General features: G+C 40.4%; 1 protein-coding gene across 5 annotated transcripts in view; it reads right to left on the bottom strand.

Moving 5' to 3' along the window:
• The window catches only part of PDS5A (PDS5 cohesin associated factor A), a 172,735-nt gene extending 158,995 nt beyond the window's left edge, over positions 1-13,740 (bottom strand). The window contains exons 1-2 of one of the 5 annotated variants that reach the window (XM_067531120.1): positions 13,536-13,740; positions 12,603-12,773 (exon numbers count right to left, since the gene is read on the bottom strand). In XM_067531120.1, the coding sequence (XP_067387221.1) occupies positions 12,603-12,773; positions 13,536-13,562 (198 nt within the window). In that variant the 5' untranslated portion in view covers positions 13,563-13,740. Of the gene's footprint in view, positions 1-12,602; positions 12,774-13,462; positions 13,495-13,535 lie in introns of those variants that run through there. The other 4 variants (XM_067531116.1, XM_067531118.1, XM_067531117.1 and 1 more) reach the window with 4 other exon arrangements.
• Positions 13,741-22,733: the final 8,993 nt, after the last annotated feature.

Genomic DNA, 22,733 nt, shown 5'->3' with positions numbered 1-22,733 from the left:
ACAGAACAAAACGACTCAAATTCTAAACCAATTACCGCCACTCATTGCAACTAATGGTCAGCCGGATGATCAAATTGTTACATGTTTGGGTCATGTAATTAGAAAGCTAGTATGATTCAAACAAACTTAACAGTTGGATATGTTCTGAACTTCAAAGATAGCATGATAGTGTATATTTTGTAAATGGTAGGAATGTACTACATAAAGGGGGAGATGTAATTAATGCTAAACTGTATTATACTGTTCAGCCACTAGGTGGCAGTGTATGTAAAATACCTTATTTAAGCTAACCTTCGCTATACCTGGCACAGCATTAAAGGATCTTAGAGTAAACATATCTGGTATGTATCTCTCTGAGAAGTAAGCACTGCACTCAGGTTATATCTGATGATATAGAAGCCTGACCTGCTAGTAAGCAGCCCTGCAACATACCGTGTACAAGAAGTACATGACAACAACACAGAGCAGTTGCTCAATTTGAATAAAAGGTCAGCGTCTCAAAATTATTCATAAAGCAGACAGAATTCAGTTAAGACTAGGTGATATGAAAAACACTATATAACTGACATTTGGTTGCAAGTAAATGAGCATCAAGACAAAGATTGTTTAAAATATAACAAATATCATGCTAAATTTTAATTGGCGTAACTTTAATTTTGAAAAATAGCCACAAGTCAGCCAACATTGCAGTTCTAAATCTGCATTGGGTAAGCATACTCATGTCATCTGCCCCACATAAACAAGTGTGCATTTAAATCTTGTAGAAACACGTTAAGGACATTGAAAGTTCTCTCTTTTTGGTTAAGCAGGCACACATTTTGGACAAACACTATCTTTGTTTACCTGCAACAGTACAACATTAACATTAGACATCTTTGCAGCAGCCAACAACTGACATCAGCATAGCCCTAGGAATAGTGTTCATTAGTTAACTGCAGCTGCATAGCCAGCAAATACACACGGTTTTGAGTGACACTAACAATAAGCATGTGTTTTAAATTCCTAGGCAACAATGATAATTAAGAAGACAGTTACAGTCTGGAAGACTTTCAGACACTAAGGTTACATAGGTTAGAGTCTGGACCAAAGTTTGGTTTCTTTAAATATCAAGAAGGTTGCAGTACACATTGTGAACTAATGGCCTGCTAACTATTTTGTGCCTACCTTTAATTTAAAACCCAGATTTTTCTTTCTGATGGAAAGTGGAGCACACTAGGCATTATGGGGATAAAACTACATGGAATGATTCAAGCTGGTGTTCTGAGGGAGGTTGTTAACGTTGTGGAGTTTTTGGAAGAAATCTATTGTGTCATGGAGGAAAACGGCCCTTTGTATAGTAAGTGGTTTGATGATAGTTTGTATGAATCTTAGTTTGTATGAGTCCAGATATTCCTCCAGTAAGAGTGCCATGGCCTGGGTCTGCCTGGGTTGCCTGATTTGTGTATCTTGGGAAGCACACAGAAGGTCCCTCCAGTGGGTCGTAGAGGATGAGGTTGTAGATTTTCACCAAATACCTTGACAGAATCTGCTAAACAATCTGTTCCACCTTGTATTTAACTGTGACACCCTGAGTATGTTTCTCAGACTTGAAGAAAAGCTCTGTGTAAGCTTGAAAGCTTGTTTCTCTCTCCAACAGAAATTGGCCCAACAAAAGATATTACCTCAGCCATCCTCTCTCTCTAATATTCTGGGATCAACATGGCTACACCACCACTGCATATCACAAGGGTGTTGTGAGGATTTATGTGTATATAGCACTTTGAACATGTGAAGCTTTAAGTATATTATGTTTTCCAGATCTTTAGCCATCATGTGCTCTAAAGTTTCTTGGAATTTAGTGGTACATCAAAGGACTTAGGCCCAAATTTTGATTTAAAATACTTTGAACCTGATAGAATAAAGTCTTCCAGACTTGAGAGGGAGATTGATCCTGTGATTAAAGCATGCTGCTAAGACTCAAGAGATCTGGGTTCAATATCCTGCTCTGCCACAGATCCTTAAGCTTTCTGTGCCTCACTTTTCCATCTGTAAAATGGGAATAATACTTCACCTCTCCCGCCCTTTATCTACCTTGTCTTTTTAAATTTAAACTCTTCTGGGCAGCAATTGTCTTTTACTGTGTGTTTGTAATCTTATACAATGGGGATTTGATCTCATCTGAAGCCTCTAGGCTTTACCCTAACACAAAAAAAATAATTAAACGATACATATTATATAAAGTAAAATAAAAGTTAGTGTCTGCTGGCATAAAAGTTTCCTACACACAAGTTCCGAATAAATGCATTAGGTACATAAGAATTGCCATTCTGGATTATACCTGGACTAGCCGGACCTAGGGTTATTCAGATGAAGATACAAGAACCCTGAAGTAGGCAGATGTAGTATAATCCGCTCCCCCACATTAGCTCTAATCCTGATCTCCAATAGTTGGAGATTGTCGTGAGGCACAAGGTTTAATATCCTTTCCACAAAACTTGATATAATTAATTATAAAAACCATAGATATTCTATATAAAAGTCCAGTCCCCTTTGAATCTTCTTAAGAACTTGGCCTCAATGATTTCCTGTAGCAACAAGCTCCACAGTTTAATTACACATTGTATGAAAAAGTATTTTTCTTATCTGTTTTGAATTTCCCACATTTTAATTTTAACAAACGTCCCCATGTCCTTAAGTTATGAGGCAGGGAGAACAAACGTTTCCAATCTACCTCCTCTATACCATTTAACCGAGGGAGAGGAACCACTGAGCCTAAGCCACAAATGATTTCTTGGGACAATGAATGAGAAAAAAGGAATAGAACTGAAGATCAGAGGTTAAAAGTCAGAAGGGGCCACCGAGTAGAGAACTCCCAACTGTGCCCACTGCACCTCCAAAGGATTCTAAGAATTTAACCCAGGTTTCCCAAGTCCCAGGCTAGCACCCTAATCATTGGACCATCTTTCCTCTCACTTTGAAGGTGTACAGTGAATACGGCAGGATATTGCAGGAAGAGAAAGGATGGTCTTGATTAAAAAACAGTTGGATGCTGCCCTGGAGAACTGGATTCTATCCCTGCCACACAATTCCTGTGTGTGATGCTAGTCAAGTCACTTAAACTAAACTTTTCACAGGTGGTCTCTAAATGTGTTTCTCATTTTCTAGATCAACTTGAGACCCTGGGAACTAATTTGTAGGAGTGCTAAGCACTTACAGCTGTAATTGAAGTCATTGGGAACTGTGCTTTGAACGTATTAGTGATATTCAATGCTTAATATTTTAAAAAACCAGTCCATGGCATCTCAAATTGGGCACCCAAAATTAATTTGCACTTTTGACCTTAATCTCTCTGTGCTTCAGTTCCCCATCTGTAAAATAAGGATAATACCACCTCCTCACTTCACAAGGATGTTATGAAGATTAATTCATGTGTGTTTATGAAGCTGTTAGATTTTATAGCGAGGAGCACCATAGAAAAGCCCATAAGAAAATTACTATTTCTTTATCCAGAGTAAGCCTTGAATAATTTACATTAAATAATGTCTAGGACAAAGTACTGCAAAGGGTTATTAACTAGACTGACCATAAAACTATGCAAACTACACCAGGGCTGATGCACACGTTCGATCATTGGGGACCCTCTTGTTTTGATAAACTTACCCTCTTGTTGCCAGGAGACCATTACAGTAATACTGGAGATGTGAGTTTGCCATTAATAGCTGTTGAACTTATGAGAAAATTATTGTGGCAAAAATGAAATACTTTATTTTCTAATGGACCAGTAATATCTGAATGAGTTGGAAGCTTAGATAAGGTGAATGCTTTAGGATTAGTAAAGTCAGAGAGTTTGCAAAACACACATACTTACATTCAGTTTTTCTCTTGTTGTTTTAATAAAGTCAAACCAGGATTTCTTATACACTGACTAGTGGTCTATCCTAGTTAAGGAGAAATCTGATTGCTACAACAGTAAAACTGACTGAAAGAATTAGACCCAATAAAATAAAAAATACGAATTTGGCCCAAGACTTGTGTACCCAACAATAGCTCAAGAACATTTGCAAACTCAGTTTGCTACTGCAACTATAGGTACATTAACAGACGTTTTAGAAGTGCTAGCATAATCATCTATGGATCTCAATTATAACCAGGCTGCTCTTTTCCTCTAAGTCTCAAATCCTGCAAACACTTAAGCATGTCCTTCATTTTACACACCTCAGTAATCCCACCAACTTCAAGAAGACTACTCCTATGAATACAGTTAAGCACAGAAATATTTGCAGGATTGGGGCCTAAATCATGAAATTACTGATAACTTATCTGAAATCCCCGCTTTTATTGGAAAAGCAGCATTATGAAGTACTAGTTGGCTACAATTATCAATGAAGGTACTTAATACAGATACATTTTTCTCAAAAAAGCAAACAAAAAAAAAGATCCCCAAAAACATTAATGTTCAATACCAGTTATCAAGGTTCTCTGCTCAGATAACTCACCAATTCATATTCTTTAGTTACCCTCAACATGACTACTTCCATTATGTTTAAAGACCTTGAGAGAACCTCTTCCTATTCTCTAAGCATCCATTCCATAAATTAACACACACAATATAAAATATATTGTACTACTAAAAGTAACTATTTCCAATAGCACATTCTAAACAGACAAAAACAGAATAAAAGCCCTGCTCCAAGGACCCAAAATATAAAACTAGACAAGATAGGCATACAGGTAGGGTAAAAGGAACTACTTATCCTACTTTGACACAAAAAATCAGCTAATATTAATAAAGTCTATCCAAACTCCTCCAGCCCCCAACCCACTCCCTAACCAAAAGCCTGGGAGAAATGAAACTTCCAGGCATGCTGCAAATGGTAACCAATCCAGGTATTCATGCTAAGTCCTAGGGAAAGCAGGGAAAGCAGCCAGCACCTGTCTCCCTCACTTGAAGAAAAGCATGATTTCTAATGAACTGATAACAGGGCACAGAAAGGAACATCAAAATTCTAACCTCAACTCTGTTACAGTTACGTGCCTGAGGCATATCATAGTCACTACAGATCTCCATTTTGTCACATGCAAAATAGGTTCTTAACAAACCTACCTCAAAAAGGATGTTGCAAGGATTTGTTGAAATTTGTACTCTGAAAATGTATTCCCCACTCACCTCTCCAACAAAAAAACCTACCAATTCCATGAAGTATTCATTATATAATGCACATTTATCAGTCTGTAATTTTTCTCTATATTATTGTGCCTACTGTACCTCTGACTATACCACTTGAGGCAGGGACTCATTATCTGGCACATTTCACCTACTACAGAGTACTGTTTGCACTGATGGCTGTACATAAAAACAAACAATACCAAGTGCTAAGTGCCTTTTTGTCCCATAATCTTGTCACAAACTTAACTTCCCAAATTGCATAGTGAATGGTGCAAAGCTGTGTCTGAGCTGGTCACGTTTTATGCTCTTTTTATTTAAAAAAATTTAATAGGTAGATAATGGTAGGGTGATACAGAAGATGCAGACAGCATGATGATCTGAGTTTTGCGATGCTCATTATATAAACAGTTATAATTTTGATTTAATAATGACATTTTAAGTAAGTCTGACTATCATTAAGTTACTAGTGTTAGTAATATTGATGGCAATTATATCAATGTATACATAACTATATTAAAGTTTTCCCATGTGACTAATGAAGAAAGTTATATCAGAGATTTTTGTTTTACATTACCAAGAATAACACAAGTTATTTGAAAAGACATTTAGCAGTATTAATCCTAAGTGGAGCACAGGATCTGGTCCAAGAAGTGACTGAACCTCCTGGTAACAGCAACCAGAATGTAATTAAATATAACAACCTTGGGGGTGAGGAGGGGAACACAATGATAGCATTTAATTTAAAAAAGGAGAGCTAAACAAAAATGAGGAAGCAAGTTAAAAAGAAATTAAAAGACACAGTTACAAAGGTGAAATGCCCATAAGCCGCATGAAAACTATTTTAAAACATCATAATAGAGGCTCAAACTAAATGTATACCCCAAAATAAAAAATAAAATAAAAAAAGAGAAGACAACCAAAAAATTGCCACTATGGCTAAACAGCAGAGTAAAAGAGGTGGTTAGAGGCAAAATGTCATCCTTAAAAAACTGGAAGTCAAATCCTACCAAGAAAAATAAAAACGTGCATAACTCTGGCAAGTCAAGTGTAAAAGTATAATTAGGCAGGCCAAAAAGAATCTGAAAAGCAAGAAGCAAAAGAATTGTTTAAGTACATCAGAAGCAAGAAGCCTGATCAACAATCAGTGGTGCCACTGGACAATCAAGATGCTAAAGGAGCACTCAAGGAAGACAATGTGTTGCAGAGAAGCTAAATGAAGTTTTTGCATCAGTCCTCACTGCAAAGGACTTAAGAGAGATTCCTACACCTGAGCCATTCTTTGTGAGTGACAAATCTGAGGAACTGTTCCAGACTGAGATGTCAACAGAGGTGGTTTTGGAACAAAACTGACATATTAAATAGTAATAAAGTGCCCAGGAGTTCTGAAAGAACTTAAATATAAAATTGCAGAACTACAAACTGTGGTATAACCTACCGCTTAAATCAGCCTCTGTATCAGATGACTGATGGATAGCTAATGTGACGTCGGTTTTTTAAAAGGGCTCCAGAGGCAATCCTGGCAATTTCAGGCCAGTAAGCCTAACTTTAGTACCAGGCAAACTGGTTGAAACTATAGTACTGAACAGAATGATCAGACACAGACATGAACATAATATGTTGGGGAAGAGTCAACATCTTTTCTAAAGGGAAATCATGCCTCAACAATCTATTAGAATTCTTTGAAGGTGTCAATAAACATGTGGACAAGTTGATATAGCATACTTGGACTTTCAGAAAGCCTTTGAGAAGGTTTGACACCAAAGGTTCTTAAGTAAAGTAAGCAGTTACGGGATAAGAGGAAAGGTCCTCTCATAATTAAAAGATAGGAAATGAAGGACAGGAATAAATGGTTTCAGAATCTGCACCACAAGATTCTATTCCCCAGCATTTTAGAAGAAATATTTTCTACTTTGCCTTCTGCGATTTTTAGAAAGTTTTTACACCTTATGGGATCGGTGTTGTACAACATATTGATAAATGACCTGGAAAAGGGGGTGAAAAGTGAGGAGGAAAAATGTATAGATGATACAAAACTGCTTAAGATAATTAAGTCCAAAGCTGACTGTGGAGAGTCACAAAAGGATCTCACATAACTGGGTGACTGGGCAACAAAATGGCAGATGAAATTCAATGTTGATAAATGCAAAGTAATGCACACAGAAAAAATTATCCCAAGTATGGATACAAATGACAGGATCTAAATTAGTGGTTACCATTCAAGAAAGATCTTGGAGCCATAATGGATAGTTCCCTGAAAACATCTGCTCAATGAGCTGCAGCAGCCAAAAAAGCCAACAGAATGTTAGGAACCATTAGAAAATGGATAGATAAGATGGTAAATATCATGTCACTATATAAATCCATGGTATGCCCACACCTTGAATACTGCATGCAGTTCTGGTCGCCCCATATCAATATAGATACACTAGAATTGGAAAAGGTACAGAGAAGGGCAACAAAAATTACTAGGGTATGTATGGAACAGTTTCCAGATAAGAACAAATTAAAAAGACTGGGACTGTTCAACCTAGAAAATGATAACTAAGGAGGGATATGATAGAGGGCTATAAAATTATGAATGGTATTGAGAAAGTGAATAGTGAAGTGTCATGTACTCCTTCACCTAACACAAGAACCAGAGGTCACCTAATGAAATTACCAGGCTGCAGGTTTAAAATAGCCTATGGAAGTGCTTCTTTTCACACAACACTTAGTCAACCTGTGAACTTGTTACCCAGGGATGTTGTGAAAGCCAAAACTATAACTGGATTAAAAAAACAAATTAGATAAGTTCATGAAGGCTAGCGCCATCAGCAGCTATTAGCCAAAATAGTCAGGGATGCAACCCTATGGTCCAGGTGTCCCTAAACCTTTGCTTGCCAGAAGCTTGGACTGGGCAGTAGGGGATGGATCACTTGATAATTGCACTGTTCTATTCATTCTCTCTGAATAATCTGGCACTGTCCACTATTGGAAGACAGGATACTGGACCAATGGTCTAAGCCAATATGACCATTCTTATGTTCTTATTTAACTATGGACAATTAAAAGTTATTTTAGTAAATTAATCTGCATCAGAGCCAAATATGAATTTATTAAAAAAAACTTCCATATTTAAGTTATCCCAAAGCACTTTATAAAGTAAGGAATTACATACTGATAGTGTAGTGACAGTATAGGTAAACTGACATACTTTATTGAGGATAATTCACTTAATCTTGGATCTTTGTTTTGTGCTCAAAACAAAGAGGGATGAAGACCTGAATCATATAGCAATTTTTTTTAACAGTGTCTCTAATCAGTTAAAGGCACCTCTGGCTTAAAATACTGTTTGTATCCACATAGAACATGGTTAATAACGTATGAATCTTAACTGTCTATCACCTGCTAACTGCCTAGTCTGGCACACTGTTTAGTTAAATTTTAACCAATTGAACACACAATTCTGCAGTGTGGACACATCTCCAGCCATGGCACTAGTAATTAAAACTAGTTATCCAATAACTGTGAAGTTAAGACATCCCAAATTGCACTTTTCCCATGTCATGAGAGTATCAATTTATGGTACAATCCAACACACAATGAAGTCAATGGAATTAATTAAGAGCCTGGTCCTTTTCCATATATCTATGCTATCCCAGGGGGCTTTCCTCACTACATCATCCAGAAGAAGCAAGCCATTTTAGAAGTCTCATCACTTTCTTTTGCAGGAGATAATGTCCACAACATTGTCCAGATTCTGAACATTATAAGCAGCAAAGCAGTTTCAACCACCACCTATAATCCTAAGCAGAAAGAGCAAGTGGGAGAAGAAAAGGTTCTTAAAGTGTGTGTGTGTGTGTGTGTGCCTGGCACACAATGCTGCTGATGAGACACAATGGGACAGGATCCCAGAATGACCCAAGCTGCAATAATATTACTAATAAAACATTATTACAAGTGCTAGGTCTGGATGACAAAATAGACTTTTGATGGCAGAAAGCTGTGCAGACACAAATTGAATGATATTTGTAACCAGTTAAGTTGACTATGCCTTTCATCAGTTACAGAATGAAAAACTGTGCGGACAGGCCCAAATATAGCTGAAACACAAAGTTAAACTCTAATCTTTCCAGAAAGAACCATGGCATCTACACATGGGCAGCTATCAGAGATTGGCAGAGACCTCAGTTTCAAAGGACACTGTCAGGTAAACTTCTGCCTAAATTGTAAAGGCTTGTTTTTGTAAAACCTACCAACTAACTTTTTAAAACTTCACTGAAAACAGGTTTGTTTTTAAAAGAGCATGCTTTCTTACAGTGTTTCAAACCCAAACACTGCAGCATGAGAATCAGAAGTGAATCTACATACAAAAAGGAATCTGATTATTTGCATTGAGTGAGTTGATTGACATACATTAAGAAAAAATGGTAAGATAAAGTGAATTGTAAAAGTCTTTCAGTTGTAAACATATAGCATTTTATTTGTAACACCATCTTCCAGCTTTCTCAATGTTTAGCAAAAATTATCACATGGATGAAAAGCACCCGGAAGAGAAGCCCAGGCCAGATTAGAGTAATGCCACTAGGAAGAGGAAAATGTTTGAAAGAAGTTCCCTCTTCTATAATATTACCTATTATACAGACTTGGGATGTCTTATCCAACACCTCCTCTTCACTGATGCAGTGACAACCTGCACAAAAGCCCATCTCCAAAATCTCATGGACAATTTTTCCAAAGCCTGCCAAGACTTCGGGCTTACTATAAGCTCAAAACAGATTAACAATGTAGTAAGAAGTTGAAGAAGCACCCTTCATCAACAATTAGAACTTGAAGTGATGAATGATTTCACATACCTGGGGTCCACTATCAGAGACAACCTTTCACTTGAAACAGAACTCAACATCTGCATCTGAAAAGCTGCCACAATAATATCTAGACTGAGAAAGAGGGTATGGCAAAACAATAAACTGACAGAATACATGAAGATCTGTGTGTATTGTACATGTGTTATCGGTACTTTTTTGTACAGGAGCGAGACAGGGACCTTCTACTCTAATCAGGAAAAAAGGCTCAACAGTTTCCATATGTGTTGTCTTCATCAACTTTTTAAAATCTCCTGGAGGGACAGAGTCACCAACACTGAGTGCTCAAGCAGGCCAGTACACCAATACTGCTTAAACAGAGACGCATCCCCGAATGAATGATGGGGACATCCTCTATGGCAAATTGGCATACGTAAAAAGATCCAAAGGATGCCCAAAATTGCATTTCAAGGATGTGTGCAAGCGAAACCTCAAAGAAATGGATATGGATAACTGGAACACTCAGGACCACAGCCTTTGGAAGCAAGAGCTCAATAAAGATCTCAAAAGCTACAAGAGGAAGCAGTCCAGCTTAGCAGAAGAGAGAAAAGCTCACAGAAGGCAGAACCCAAAACGGTCAAAACACCATCTTTAAATGTGACAAATGTGCCAGAGATTGTGTCTTTCAAATGGGTCTCTTCAGTCACAGCTGGGGTTGCCATAAAACCAACTAAGTAAATTTTTTACCTCTTAGGGGATCATACCCATGGTCTCTCAAGACCGAAGGATGCCTACTACTACAGGTTATTTACTCTCATATTAAGGTAGCCTACAGCATTGGGATCATTCTGGACTTAATGCTACTTATAATCAAATTCCACCCCACCCCTCCCAAATTATGGGTGACACCCGCTTCCATCTGCTACTGGCCTGAAAATTATGCCACATCTCATCAGACACAGACTTGGCCACAGTGATCTATACATTCAAGACTTCAAGACTTGATACTACAATTATCTAGGAATACACTGCACACCTTTAAAAAACACAGATCACCATGAACACTTTCCCCCTGTTCTCCACACACTGCACTAGCTCCCCATTCTCTATAGACTCCAATTCAAGATCTCTGTCCTAACATTCAAAGCCCTTTGGAGATAGTACTGGCTCTGGCTAATTGAGACATTTCCTCCACCATCAGGACCTGGCCTCTGCAACTATGTTCCACTGGAGCAATGGAAAAATTAACTTTTGCTGAGGCTCATGAGTGCAGGAGACAGTTTTCATAAGAAATGGAATTAAATTATGGAACTCACTTATGCAGAGATAACCACAGGCCTTGCCACCTCCTGAACAAAATGTAAAAAACTTATTCCTTAAATACATTTTTAAATATATACACACATATATACAGGAACTATTTTTCACATCAACTGTAAAATTAATCAAGCTACTTTTTCTTCAGGCTTAAAGAGAAATAATCATGTTAGTTCTATTGTTCAATACTTGCGAAGCACCAGCTACTATAATGATGGGAGCCATATAATCAAATTAGATGGCCAAAATAGGCCAGAAACCTCCTAGTACCACACAGTATACCATCAATGCTAGGCATGGACCTAAATCCTAGTTTAAGGCTTGAATCTTCAACTTTCTGGCCCAAAGACCACAATATTATCAACTGAGTGACACTGATATTTAATCAATACTTATCTTCTCTATTTTCAGCATATATTTAAAAGTAACTTTTGTGCCACAGTATATTAACAAGGCAAATTTGCATGTTCTGCACTGGAAAAAATTGGTTTAAAGTCATCTGTAAACTTGAGAATCCTCTGGGATCCACAAAACAAAAAACAAAACAAAAAGGAGAGAAAAATGCTTATGACAATCCCCTTTTGCTTATGAAAGTTAAACAACTTTGTGACTTTATCTACACTAAGGGTTTATCTACACGTGGAATTATTCCAGAACAGCTATTTCACTCTAAATCCACATGCTACCTCAATCTGAATTAATCCCCAAGAGTAGACAAGCCCTGAATAGGCTGTTAACACAAAACTTTATAACCTCTATATAATTTAGCAGCAATCTGTGCACAAAGGTAATCCAAAATCTAGTCATGAAACTCTAGAAATGCAACTTTTATTTTTGTAATATGTACTGTAAATTAATGACAACTAAATTCATAATCAATAATAGCCTATTATAATTTCTTTTATGTAATATAATCAACTCCCATCATGCCATGCTTGGACTTTGACATATCTTTCAAAATCCTGGAACTCTCAATAATTGTCACATTTACCAACTATTTTAGTCTCCTGTAATCCATATTTGCAATTCCACTTCTAAACCCCTGTGGGAAGTTTAATTTATTTCATACCAAATTAAAATATTATCTTATAAAACACACAATTTAGTACACTGATGATTCAAACCCTCACCACTTTAGGTGAATATATAAAAGAAGACATGACAATATGGTATCACAACTGACAAAAGTTAAGAAATAATACAAAATTTGCCAGGAGAGTCTGCAGGCAGGTGGTATACATCTTAACTACAACAAAAAAATTCTGGGGCTCCCCAAGCAGAGAGGAAAATGTTTGTTTAGTTTGCGTGGTGCTTAAAGGGGCAAATATTGAGAGGTGAGGAGAAGAGGTACTTACCTTTAACCGTTTGACCACCTCATCGTTGGTAATTTTGTCTGTGATCTCCTTTACTCCTGGAGGATAGTAGATGATCTTACCATCGGCAGGCGGCTTTGGTTGGGTAGCAGGAAAGTCCATCCTGGTGCCGCTGGTTATAAACTTTCCTTCTCCACAGTCCTCTACCGGCCTCTATCGGTCAGAAAACAAAAGTTCAGCGGAACAGAGATGACTTTCAGCCCTCTTTTTCTATTTCTAAACCTCAATTCACAGAAGGCCCCACTTAATATCAGGAGGGCACAAAATCCTGCGCCCCCAGCTCTCGGGCAGTGAAGCCCGTCACAAAGCCGCCTCTCCCCCCAAAACTCCTGCCTCTCCAGCCTCCTCCAGCGCCTCTTTTCAGTGCGGCGCTTCTCCAGCCCAACAGTATTAGTTTGCAGCCTCATATTTTACAATGAAATTTTAACTCGGATCAAAGGATGCCCCAGGTTTAAAGCTCATTATAGCCCAAGGAGGGTCGGGGAGGACCAAATCCCGGCCGCAGCGGGCCTCTGAAGCCGTCACAGACGCCTCAGAGCTGGGAAACGAGGCCTAAGCAGTTAGGCCTCAAAACTATCAGGAGGCAGAGACCAACAGGACAGGAGGGGGAGGGAAGCGGCGGCTGGGATCCCAAACAAAACCCCGTTGCCGGCCGGCCGGCACCGCGCAGCCCAGTACTGAGCCCCTCACTTAGCCCCTGCCTCCCCCCGGAAAGGGGAGCAGCCCCCCCGGGAAGGGACCAGGCCACTCTCCACTTTCCATTTGTTCCTTCAACTTCAGTTGCCCTCAGCCCCAGCCCCCCTCCCCGCCCCAGAGCCCCTCACCCAACTAGCTCTACGAACCCTACAAAGAGCCCCCCCCCGAGTGCCGCCGCGGGGCGGGGAGGAGGAAAGCGGGACCCGGAGCTGCCTTTACCTCATGCAGCTCCGGAAGGTGCAGCATTGAGTAGCCTCCGTGCCGGGGTGGATGCTGGTGCTGCTGCCGCCGCTCCGCCGGCGCCCTAGCCGCTCCCGCTGCCTCCTTGCTCCGCGGTGCGGTGGCGGCGGCAGCGGCTCCTGGCCGGGGAGAGCTGGGGGGAGGAGGCTGTTCGGCGGCGGCGGCGGCAGAGGGGGTGAGAGGAGGCGGCTCAGGCGGAGCGTGCGCCGCGGGGACACAGTGCCGCTCTCCGTCCGGTCGGGGAAGAACAGCCCAGGAGGAGGCTCCGCGCTACCCCACGCCGCCCCTCCTCTCCCCTCCCCCCGCGGCCGGGCCCGGCCTCAGGCCCACCGCACGCTGCCCAGCCGGGATCCCCCCGCCCCACCCTGGCAGTGGAACCCGCGCCCGGCTTGTCTCCCTGGCGCCTTGTGCCCAGCTCATGCAGGGCGGCGACGATGGCCAGCGGGGCAGGCAGTACCGGCCACGGCCGCAGCAGTGCCGCCTCCCGCTTGGCGCCAAAACCAGCAGCAGCAGCGGCCCCGAGCCGGCGGCAGGGACTGGCGGATCCCGGTCATCTCGCCTGGCCGGGAAGGAGGAGGAGGAGGGGGGGGTTGAAGGGTAGTTTGGGGGGTGCTCATCACCGTGTCCCTTGCATGGCAGCTTGAGCAGGGTCGGGATCAGGGCTACACAAGCACAACTCTCCCCCCCCCTTGGCCAGGGACTGTGGCACACACCCAGCACACCCTGAAACTAGCTCCTCGCCGGGTATGGCGGGGGGGGGGGATCCCGTGTCTCCTTGTCCACTGGATGGGCTGCGCTTAGGCGACTGTGACTGGCGGGAAGTTGAACCCCCTGCTCTAGCACTGCCCGCCCCAACAGTGCTGAGCTTCTTCACCCCCCTCCCGGAGTTTATAGAGTCACTCCGCGGCGGATCACTACAGGGCGAGCACGAGCTGGAAGCAGAGGAGGAAACCCGCGAGAACCCTGCCGAGGCGGGGCTCCCCCTCCGCACGGTCAGGTCAGGAGACGGTAACACCCCTTTGCCTTCTAGTTTTGCCCTGAGCCCCTAAGGCCGAGCCGTAGCCCTCACTACCAGCCTCGCCCGTGTTCAGATGCTACGTAGCTTGCTGGAGTGTAGTGGGCCCAGAACTCAGGAGCTCCCCCGATTCCAGCAATCTCGCTCCCAAGATTCTAGCCAATACCAATACTGGGTTTATTAACTTCCCTGATAAGTTAACCCTTTGTGTGTCCACGTTTGTGCTCTTTGCAAGCTGTCCCAGAAAAAAGTGCACTCCATTTTGCTGAGCTGCATTTTCCTTCTGGTCTCAACTAGCTTTTGAACACTCTTGTTTGCTTCTGACTTTAACTTTTCTTGTTGCTGTTAAGTTCCCTTCTGATCAGTGTCACTAGTTTTCACATGTTTTATTTATTTCCAGTGTCACCCACTGCTTTGTAATCAGAGAAGAAGCCAGAGCTGTGTCCAAGTAACTCCCAAGCTATAGACAAGGGAAGTAACAGATCTGATAGAAGAAAGGGAACAACATCTATACAGAAGAGTTCCAGAAGGGTAGCCGTGTTAGTCCGTATACAGCAAAAACAATGAGATTTCTGTAGCACTTTAAAGATTAACATAAGTTTATGCCTGCGGAAAATAAATTTGTTAGTCTTTAAAGTGCTGCAGAAAAAAACATCTATACAGTTGCATTAAAATATAATGTGTAAACTGTAGCCAAATTGTTCTTCAAATACGACCTTATCAGCTAGCAAGTTTCTCAGCTATCACTACAGATGCAGGGCTTCAGGGAAAACTTGAATATCCAGAGAGAATAGGGGGTTGTGAATGAGCTCAAGAAGACTCTTACATGCAAAATTCATAGCTGTTTAATAGTCTTTCATCTGTTGTTTCCTAGAGATTTAACATATTTGGTTAGGTCTCTGACAGAATGAGATATGTCAAAACTCCATTTTGTACTGTGTGCTGAACACATCTAAACTTGTCAAAGGCTCTATCCCAGTTCTCAGATAGCTGCCCTTCCAGGCAAAGGTGCTTGACACTTTGTTGAAGGCCCATCACTGACAAGCAGTCAACCCGACAATCTAGGGCCCATTCCCATGGAATAAAGGATTATTTTTTATACAGGGATGGGCCTGCCTACATGTAGTGTGGGGCAAGCACAACTGGAGGGGGGGCTCAATATGCTCCATGGAGTAGGCAGCAGAGAAAAGAGGTCTACTTAAGAGTGGACTTCTCTGTGTGGTTGGGGATATATAATAAGGGCTAACAGGAGGGATTCTATCTAACCTGAATTGCTGACAAACCTCTGACTTGGAAAAAAGAGGTGAGATCAGATTAGGCGAGGGTGCAACCCAGGACTTGTTTTCAAAGATCTGTAATTCTCAAGTGCTTTGAGAGTAAAGTTCTGTGATTAAGAAATTCCTTTGCTAAGCCTCTGGTTCTTGCTTGCCTGCCATGTTGGCTGCGAAGGGATTAAACTAGAAGCCCTGGGTGCCCACAGCCTAAGTGGAGCCCTGGGAGAGTGTGTATAAGCAACTAGGAGATTTGGGAAGTCTCAGACACCGGGGGTATGTCTACACTGACGGCGGCAAATTTGCCACCGTCAGATCGATCTATCCGGATCAATTGAGCAGAAGTGAAGACCTGCTCAATTGATCCGGAAGTCGATCTACTAAAACTACCTCCAAAAAAAGCGTAGTGCTGCATCCACGGGTACACATTTCCCATTGGCGCAGCGCAGTGGAGATGGTGCACTAAACAGAAGTTACGAAGTCAATGGGAGTTATGCAAGCTACACAGAGAATTTTGCCAGCAGTATAGACCAGGCCTGATTTTTGGGGTCTAGGGTAGCCCAAAGAAGGGTGTCAGACAAGAGGTCTAAACATGTAGTCCCAAAGCCAGAGACAGTGACTAGACTCCAGCCAGACCCATTTGGCTTGGAAGCAATCAGGTTGCAGCGGCTGGGTCCAGCTGCAGCAAACTGGTGACCACATAGTGGGCTATGGCACCAGGTTATAACAAGGTCATCCCAAACAAACCACCACAATGTACTATAATTGTTTTTACTCAATGCAAACTTCAGTGGCACCTTCAGAGCTACACCACAGCTAATGCTGCTAGACACACTCCAGTGGAATAGCATTCCAGCAGTCAAATTTCACTTATGGTAATAGGTAAGGTTAAAATTTTGTCACGGTTATTTTTAGTAAAAGTCAGGGACAGGTCACGGGCAATAAACAAAAAAATTCACGGAAGCCCATGAACTGTTCTTGACTTTTACTAAAAATAAGTGACAAAATGGGGTTGACGGGGGGATGACTGAAGCCTAAGGAGGGGGGATGAGAGCCTGCAGCTGCTGAGTGCTTCAGATTCACCACCCACGGTGGCTGAAGCAGAAAATGGCGTGGAGATCTCTGAAAGTCACTGAATCCATGACCTCCGGGACATAATCTTATCCTTAGTAGTAAGAATTAATATTAATACTATTACTATTAATATAAAAATATGGTCAAAATTAATTTGTTCTGAGTTTAACATGGAGATATATGACTTACATTGAGTTCTTTATTTCTATTCCTGCTCCTACACATTTGCCCCCAAATTAGGGGGGCAAATCAGGCTTATTCACTACATTATTTTTAATATATTTGCATCAAAATTATGTTAGAAGCAAGCTGGAATATTTCTCTTTCAAGTCTTGAGTGGAACATTGTAGGTCCTAGATCTAGTACAGAAAAATATTAGTAAAAAGTGGACTATCCTGCATACTATCTGATAGTGTTATGTTTTAATAAGTACCAAATAATGTGCTCATTTAAATTCCTAGGAGAGTGGGGGGATTCAAATTCTTTAACCTCAGGACAGTTAAGCAATCTTTGACCTCTCCTCAGAAGGATAGTGGGGGGCATACTTCTGCACCATCTAAAATTCTGAAGGGGTTAGAACAGAGCAATTGAGGTTCTGACATCAGATCCAGTTAAAGGAGGACCTAACAACAGAGTGTAAACTGCATGTCAGTACATCTGCCATCCAGTTTAGAGGAAAAACAAAGATAAACTTCTAATTTTTTTATTTTAAAAAACAGTTTTCTGATATATAAAATTAACAGCTGAGAAATACATTCAAGTACATGAATAACCAATTAAATGACCATTAACTTGGAGGAATATACACATGGAATTTTCACTATGTGAAAACCCAAATTCTTCAGAGGATTGACATGTGATGGCTCTTGATCTGAGTAGTCCAGGATTCTGCTGGCAGGTTTAATTGCAGCGATTGGTGTCTGATTTGTGGTCTTAGCCTATTTGACCGCCACTCTTTTAATTTCAGCATACAGGTAGAATCTGATTTGGACACCGCTTATTTTATAGCAATAGTGAGGTTCATATTCTCAGCTTTTAATGGAAGCTGTCCCTTACTTAGAGTTTACCAAGTCTTACCTAGAGAAACTCCCATTAAAGTCCATAAAAGTTTTGCCTAAACCTCTCAGGATTTGGTTTGGAGCTTTATTCCTTTTTTATTATTATTAAATGTAGCACTGAAAGTGTACTTGGCCCTTTACAAAACAGAATAAGACATATTCCCTGTTCTTAAGCTTTTATAATCTTAGGGCCTGATCCTTCCAAGCACTTAGCACCTTCTATGAGACTTCAACTTGCATTTTCTCCTCAATGGATCCCAAGCAGAAATAGGCACCTCCCTGCAGTCTGGACTTAAGCACTGAGGACACACCCCTTTTGTTGCTTTCTCCCATTGACTCCTGGATTCCATTTTAAACTGCCTCTCTCCCCATGTGTAGGGAGCCTAGCATCTGACTGGTAGTGTTGACATGGCTGTTGTGGTTGCAGTACTTTTAATTGTTAGAGTCACTTTTTCTAAACAAAAAACAGAACAAGCAGAAAATCAGTTATTCTTGCATATGACCCTTGTTCTCATCTCCTTGTCTTTTTATTACTCCAGTTGTCACAGAATCTTGAGGGGGTTCAACTCTTACATTTTTGGCAATACTTATATAGCTTGTCATGCCAAATAAAGTACTACTGAACTGAACTGAGTTGTCTCTTTTTTTTTTTTTTTAAAACTCTTCCTGCGAGATCTCTGGAAGGAGGAGGTTATTATAAAAGCTTGTCTACTTACATTGCTATTAAAAACCAAAACTAACTTTGTGTCAGGTGGAAGGAATTAATGAAAATTGAAGAGCACATTGCTATTAATTATGGGCCTGATTTTGTGTGTCAATTGGACTACTTGTGTAATTAAAGTTAAGCACATGTGTAAGTGTTTGCGGGAATGGGGTCACACTAAGATATCACTCTTGGATCCTTTTTGGTAAGCATGCACTAGAGTAATTCACCAGAGATAAATAGTCCTAGAGCTAGTCTACACAAGACATGCTACATTAGCACAGTTGCACTGATGCAGCTGTGCCACTGTAGCGCCTCTGGTGAAGACGCTCTATGCCAATGGGAGAGTGCTCTACCATCAGCATAAATCCACCTCAGCGAAAGGTGGTAGCTATGTTGGCAGAAAAAGCTCTCCTGTTCACATAGCACTCTCCAAAGTGCGGCTTAGGTAGTTGTAATTTAAGTTGCGTAGGTGTGTGGCTTATTCACACTCCATAGCAACATAAATTAGGCTGAATTAAGTGGTAGTGTAGACCTCGCCCTAGTGAGAAACAAACCAAATCTGTCAGTAGGGATGAACAAGTTCATAATAATCCTATGAGGCTGGGTAGCAAAAGACATCTCTTCTTTGTATAACGGTAATGCTCTGCTTTATATATAGCACCAAGTGGCAGAATGGGCAGAGTGAAATTGACTGTGTAGTCCTCGTGCCACATTATGTGTTTGCAATTGCCAGTCACACTCAAATAAGGGGAGAGCCAGAGAGAGAGTGTAGACAAGAGAGACAAAATATACATTGCCATGACAAAACTAAAGTCTCCAAAATAGACACATAAAGCAACAAAGGCTAAATCCTAAGAGGAGGTTAATGCAGCCCACTTCTTAAAGTATTTGCATTAGTATTAGTAAATGCCACATAGGATCAGGGCAGCAAAGGGGGTAAGTCCTTGTCTCAAGGTCAGACCATTAAGTGTACCCCACCCTGCAAGATAAGCCAAAAAGTGTCATGACTGGCAGGGAAAGCTCTCCAGCTGAATTTAATACTCAGGAGGGAGCATGATATGAAATCAGAGAGGCAGGCTCTAGACACAGTTGCTCTGACCAAAAAAATAAGATACATCCTTAGAAAGTCAGATGGAACTTGAGTTAGCCACCCCAGAGACTACAGTCAGCTTTGTAAAACAAGGGGCTTCTTTAGGGAAAAGAGTCAGACTATTTGATCTCTCATTGAATGGGAGACACCAACCAAGTCTTCCTGAGAAAGAGGAAAGCCTATTTATGGACTTCCCCTCTGGAACTGACCCTTGACCATATCAAATTTAGGCAATGAAACTTTGTTGACTGTTTTGAATAAAGAGGTTTTTCCAAAACCACCTGGAAATGTTTCATTTCTGATCAATTGCAAAGACACCTGCACAGTACTAAAAGCTTACTATTAATGTGATCTCTGGCCAAATTCAGAGGTGACAGTAGTGTTACATGTGAAGTAAATGTAAACAAGTGTATGCTGATGTAACTTACACAGCACTGTCTTGAAGAGAAGCAACTAATACCAGGCAGTTCAATAAAATAAGTGTTCTTCCTCTGTTTGCAAATTACACTAATATTTCCATCTGCAACCTTACTGACATCTAGAATCACTATTTATATTATCTCTGAATTTGGCACCTTGACTCCAGCATACCCTGTAGAGTGCACTTAACCTGCAGTGTACTGGGCACCAACATAATTACCTGCTTTCTTACATATATCTGTATAATGCTCTGTACATCTCCAAGGCACCAAATAAATATCTGCTAACCATGTTTTCCTGGGTAAACACATTCTACAGCACTAAGCTTCTTTTACCTAGATCTGAAGCCATTAATGCAGATTAACAGTCAGGCCTGCTCAAGGGTTGTATTTGGGCTGAAGACATCCAAGTCACCATCTTATATGACCAAACTGTGTTTACAACATTAATTTGAAATACATATAGTTACTGAACACCTCTTGAAGGAGGTCCAAAGATAAATATCAAACTGTATTCTAGAGCAAATACAGTAGGCACTTACAGTCAAGGCAGGCACTTAACAGAAAACTTGAGTGGATCAGTTTTCTTTTGATCTGTGGAATCATATTTTGACTTTTCTTTGGTATAGCTTGAAAGACAAATTTATCCCATATTATATAGTAATAGTAGCTTTTACCTCAGATTTGAACATCATTCATGGAACTGTTAGTGCCAGAATAGTTCCCTGACATCTCATGCATTATAAGGCTTGCAGTGGAAACTGGAACTGAATATAGACATATTCCATTGTATTACATTTTTCTTATCTTTCCCCTAAATTGAGAATATTCACATAAGTAAGATACAATATTTTATTTAATATTTTTATATGCTATAGTGAGTATAAAAATGAGCAAATCAGAAGTAACACCCCAGGTTTCAGATATCTGTGTAGTTGAGATTAGACCATATAATACTTTGTTTATTAAAAGATTAAAAACAAAAAAATTAAAAACCAAAGGGTTTTGGGTCACACAAAATACTAAGAGTCAACTCCACAAACTTATGCACTTGCTTAAGTTTAAACACAAGTAGTCCCATTCAAGTTATTTTTAAGTATTTTCAGAATCAATCCCTAAGTTAGCATCACTATGACAGACCCAGAATTGTTAGATTCTTCCTTACCATTTCATTATGAAATAACTCCACTGACTTCTTGTTGCTCCTTCCCAGATTTTTGTTCTGGCATCCAAAGCTATGGAAACATCATATCTCTCAAGATGACATAGTAAAACATAGCTCAGTGAAGAAGTGTTATATAAGAGAACCTGACATACCCAAACATATATAGTAAGATTTAGAACAGAAAAGTGTTGATATTCTGGATCATGGATCCATTAAGTAGCATCTAGTAATATACATTTAAAACACCTACGCAAGCAGCCTTATATGCTGTGTTAGAAAACTAACACCAAGTAAATACACAGATAAGGTGATAGATGTCATCCGTGCATCCAAATTCAAGAAAAATTGTACTTTGTAGAAATAAAGGTTTTGAGCCTTCCTGCACCCTTGTAAGCAAATCTGACCTTTTGTATTTAAGTTTAGCCTGCCCATCCCAATCCATATTTTTAGGGCAGGCTCTTTGCTCCCCTATACCCCAAAGTAGATCACAGACACACATAAATTACGGGGGATGAAGATGGTGGTATCAGGGGCCCTGAAATGAAGGTGGTGGAGAGGAAGGGCCTAAAATGAGCATGTGGGACGGATGGCAGTTATCCAGGTTCCAGAAACAAGCTGGGGTATTTGGAGCTGTGCATGTGTCAGTGACATTGAAATACAATAGAATCTCAGAATTACAAACACCAGAGTTATGAACTGACCCGTCAACCACATACCTCATTTGGAACCAGAAGTACACAATCAGGCAGCAGCAGAGACAAAAAAAAAAAAGCAAATACAGCACACTACTCTGTTAAACGTACACTACTAAAAAATAAAGGGAAAGCAGCGTTTTTCTTCTGCATAGTAAAGTTTCAAAGCTGTAATAAGTCAATGTTCAGTTGTAAACTTTTCAAAGAACAACCATAACATTCAGAGTTACAAACATTTCAGAGTTATGAACAACCTCCATTCCTGAGATATTCATAACTCGGAGGTTCTACTGTAAGTGAAGGGGAATGGCGGATTCAAGGGTGAGAAAGTGCACTAAAGCAGGGTTCTAGGAGAATTGGGGGTATAACCCAGAATTGTGAGTTTGGGCCCACTAGAAACATTTTTGGACAAATTCTAGGTGAATCAGAGAAGCCATTTTCTGCAAGTGGGAACTTGCTAAATTCTCTTTTTGTCACATATCTCAAGAATTGTTCTGCCTTAAAATTGCATATTTGTTTTGTTCAGCTCTAGACCTGTCTATTTTAGTTTTGTCATTGCTAGTTTGAAAGTTAAAAGGACACAACTCAATTTTTTAAAATAAACTAAAAAACATAAGCTTTCTGATGAAGCATACTTTTTTTAGTTTATATTTATATTACAAGTCCCTCCTTCCCCCAGAAAAAAAC

Source organism: Emydura macquarii, unplaced genomic scaffold (assembly GCF_026122565.2).
Source record: "Emydura macquarii macquarii isolate MOO-44397 ecotype Brisbane River unplaced genomic scaffold, CSIRO-AGI_Emac_v2 contig_3128, whole genome shotgun sequence".
Taxonomy (NCBI): Eukaryota; Metazoa; Chordata; order Testudines; family Chelidae; genus Emydura; species Emydura macquarii.
The sequence above is the reverse complement of the archived record's forward strand: the minus strand, read 5'-3'. Positions and strand labels throughout refer to the sequence as shown.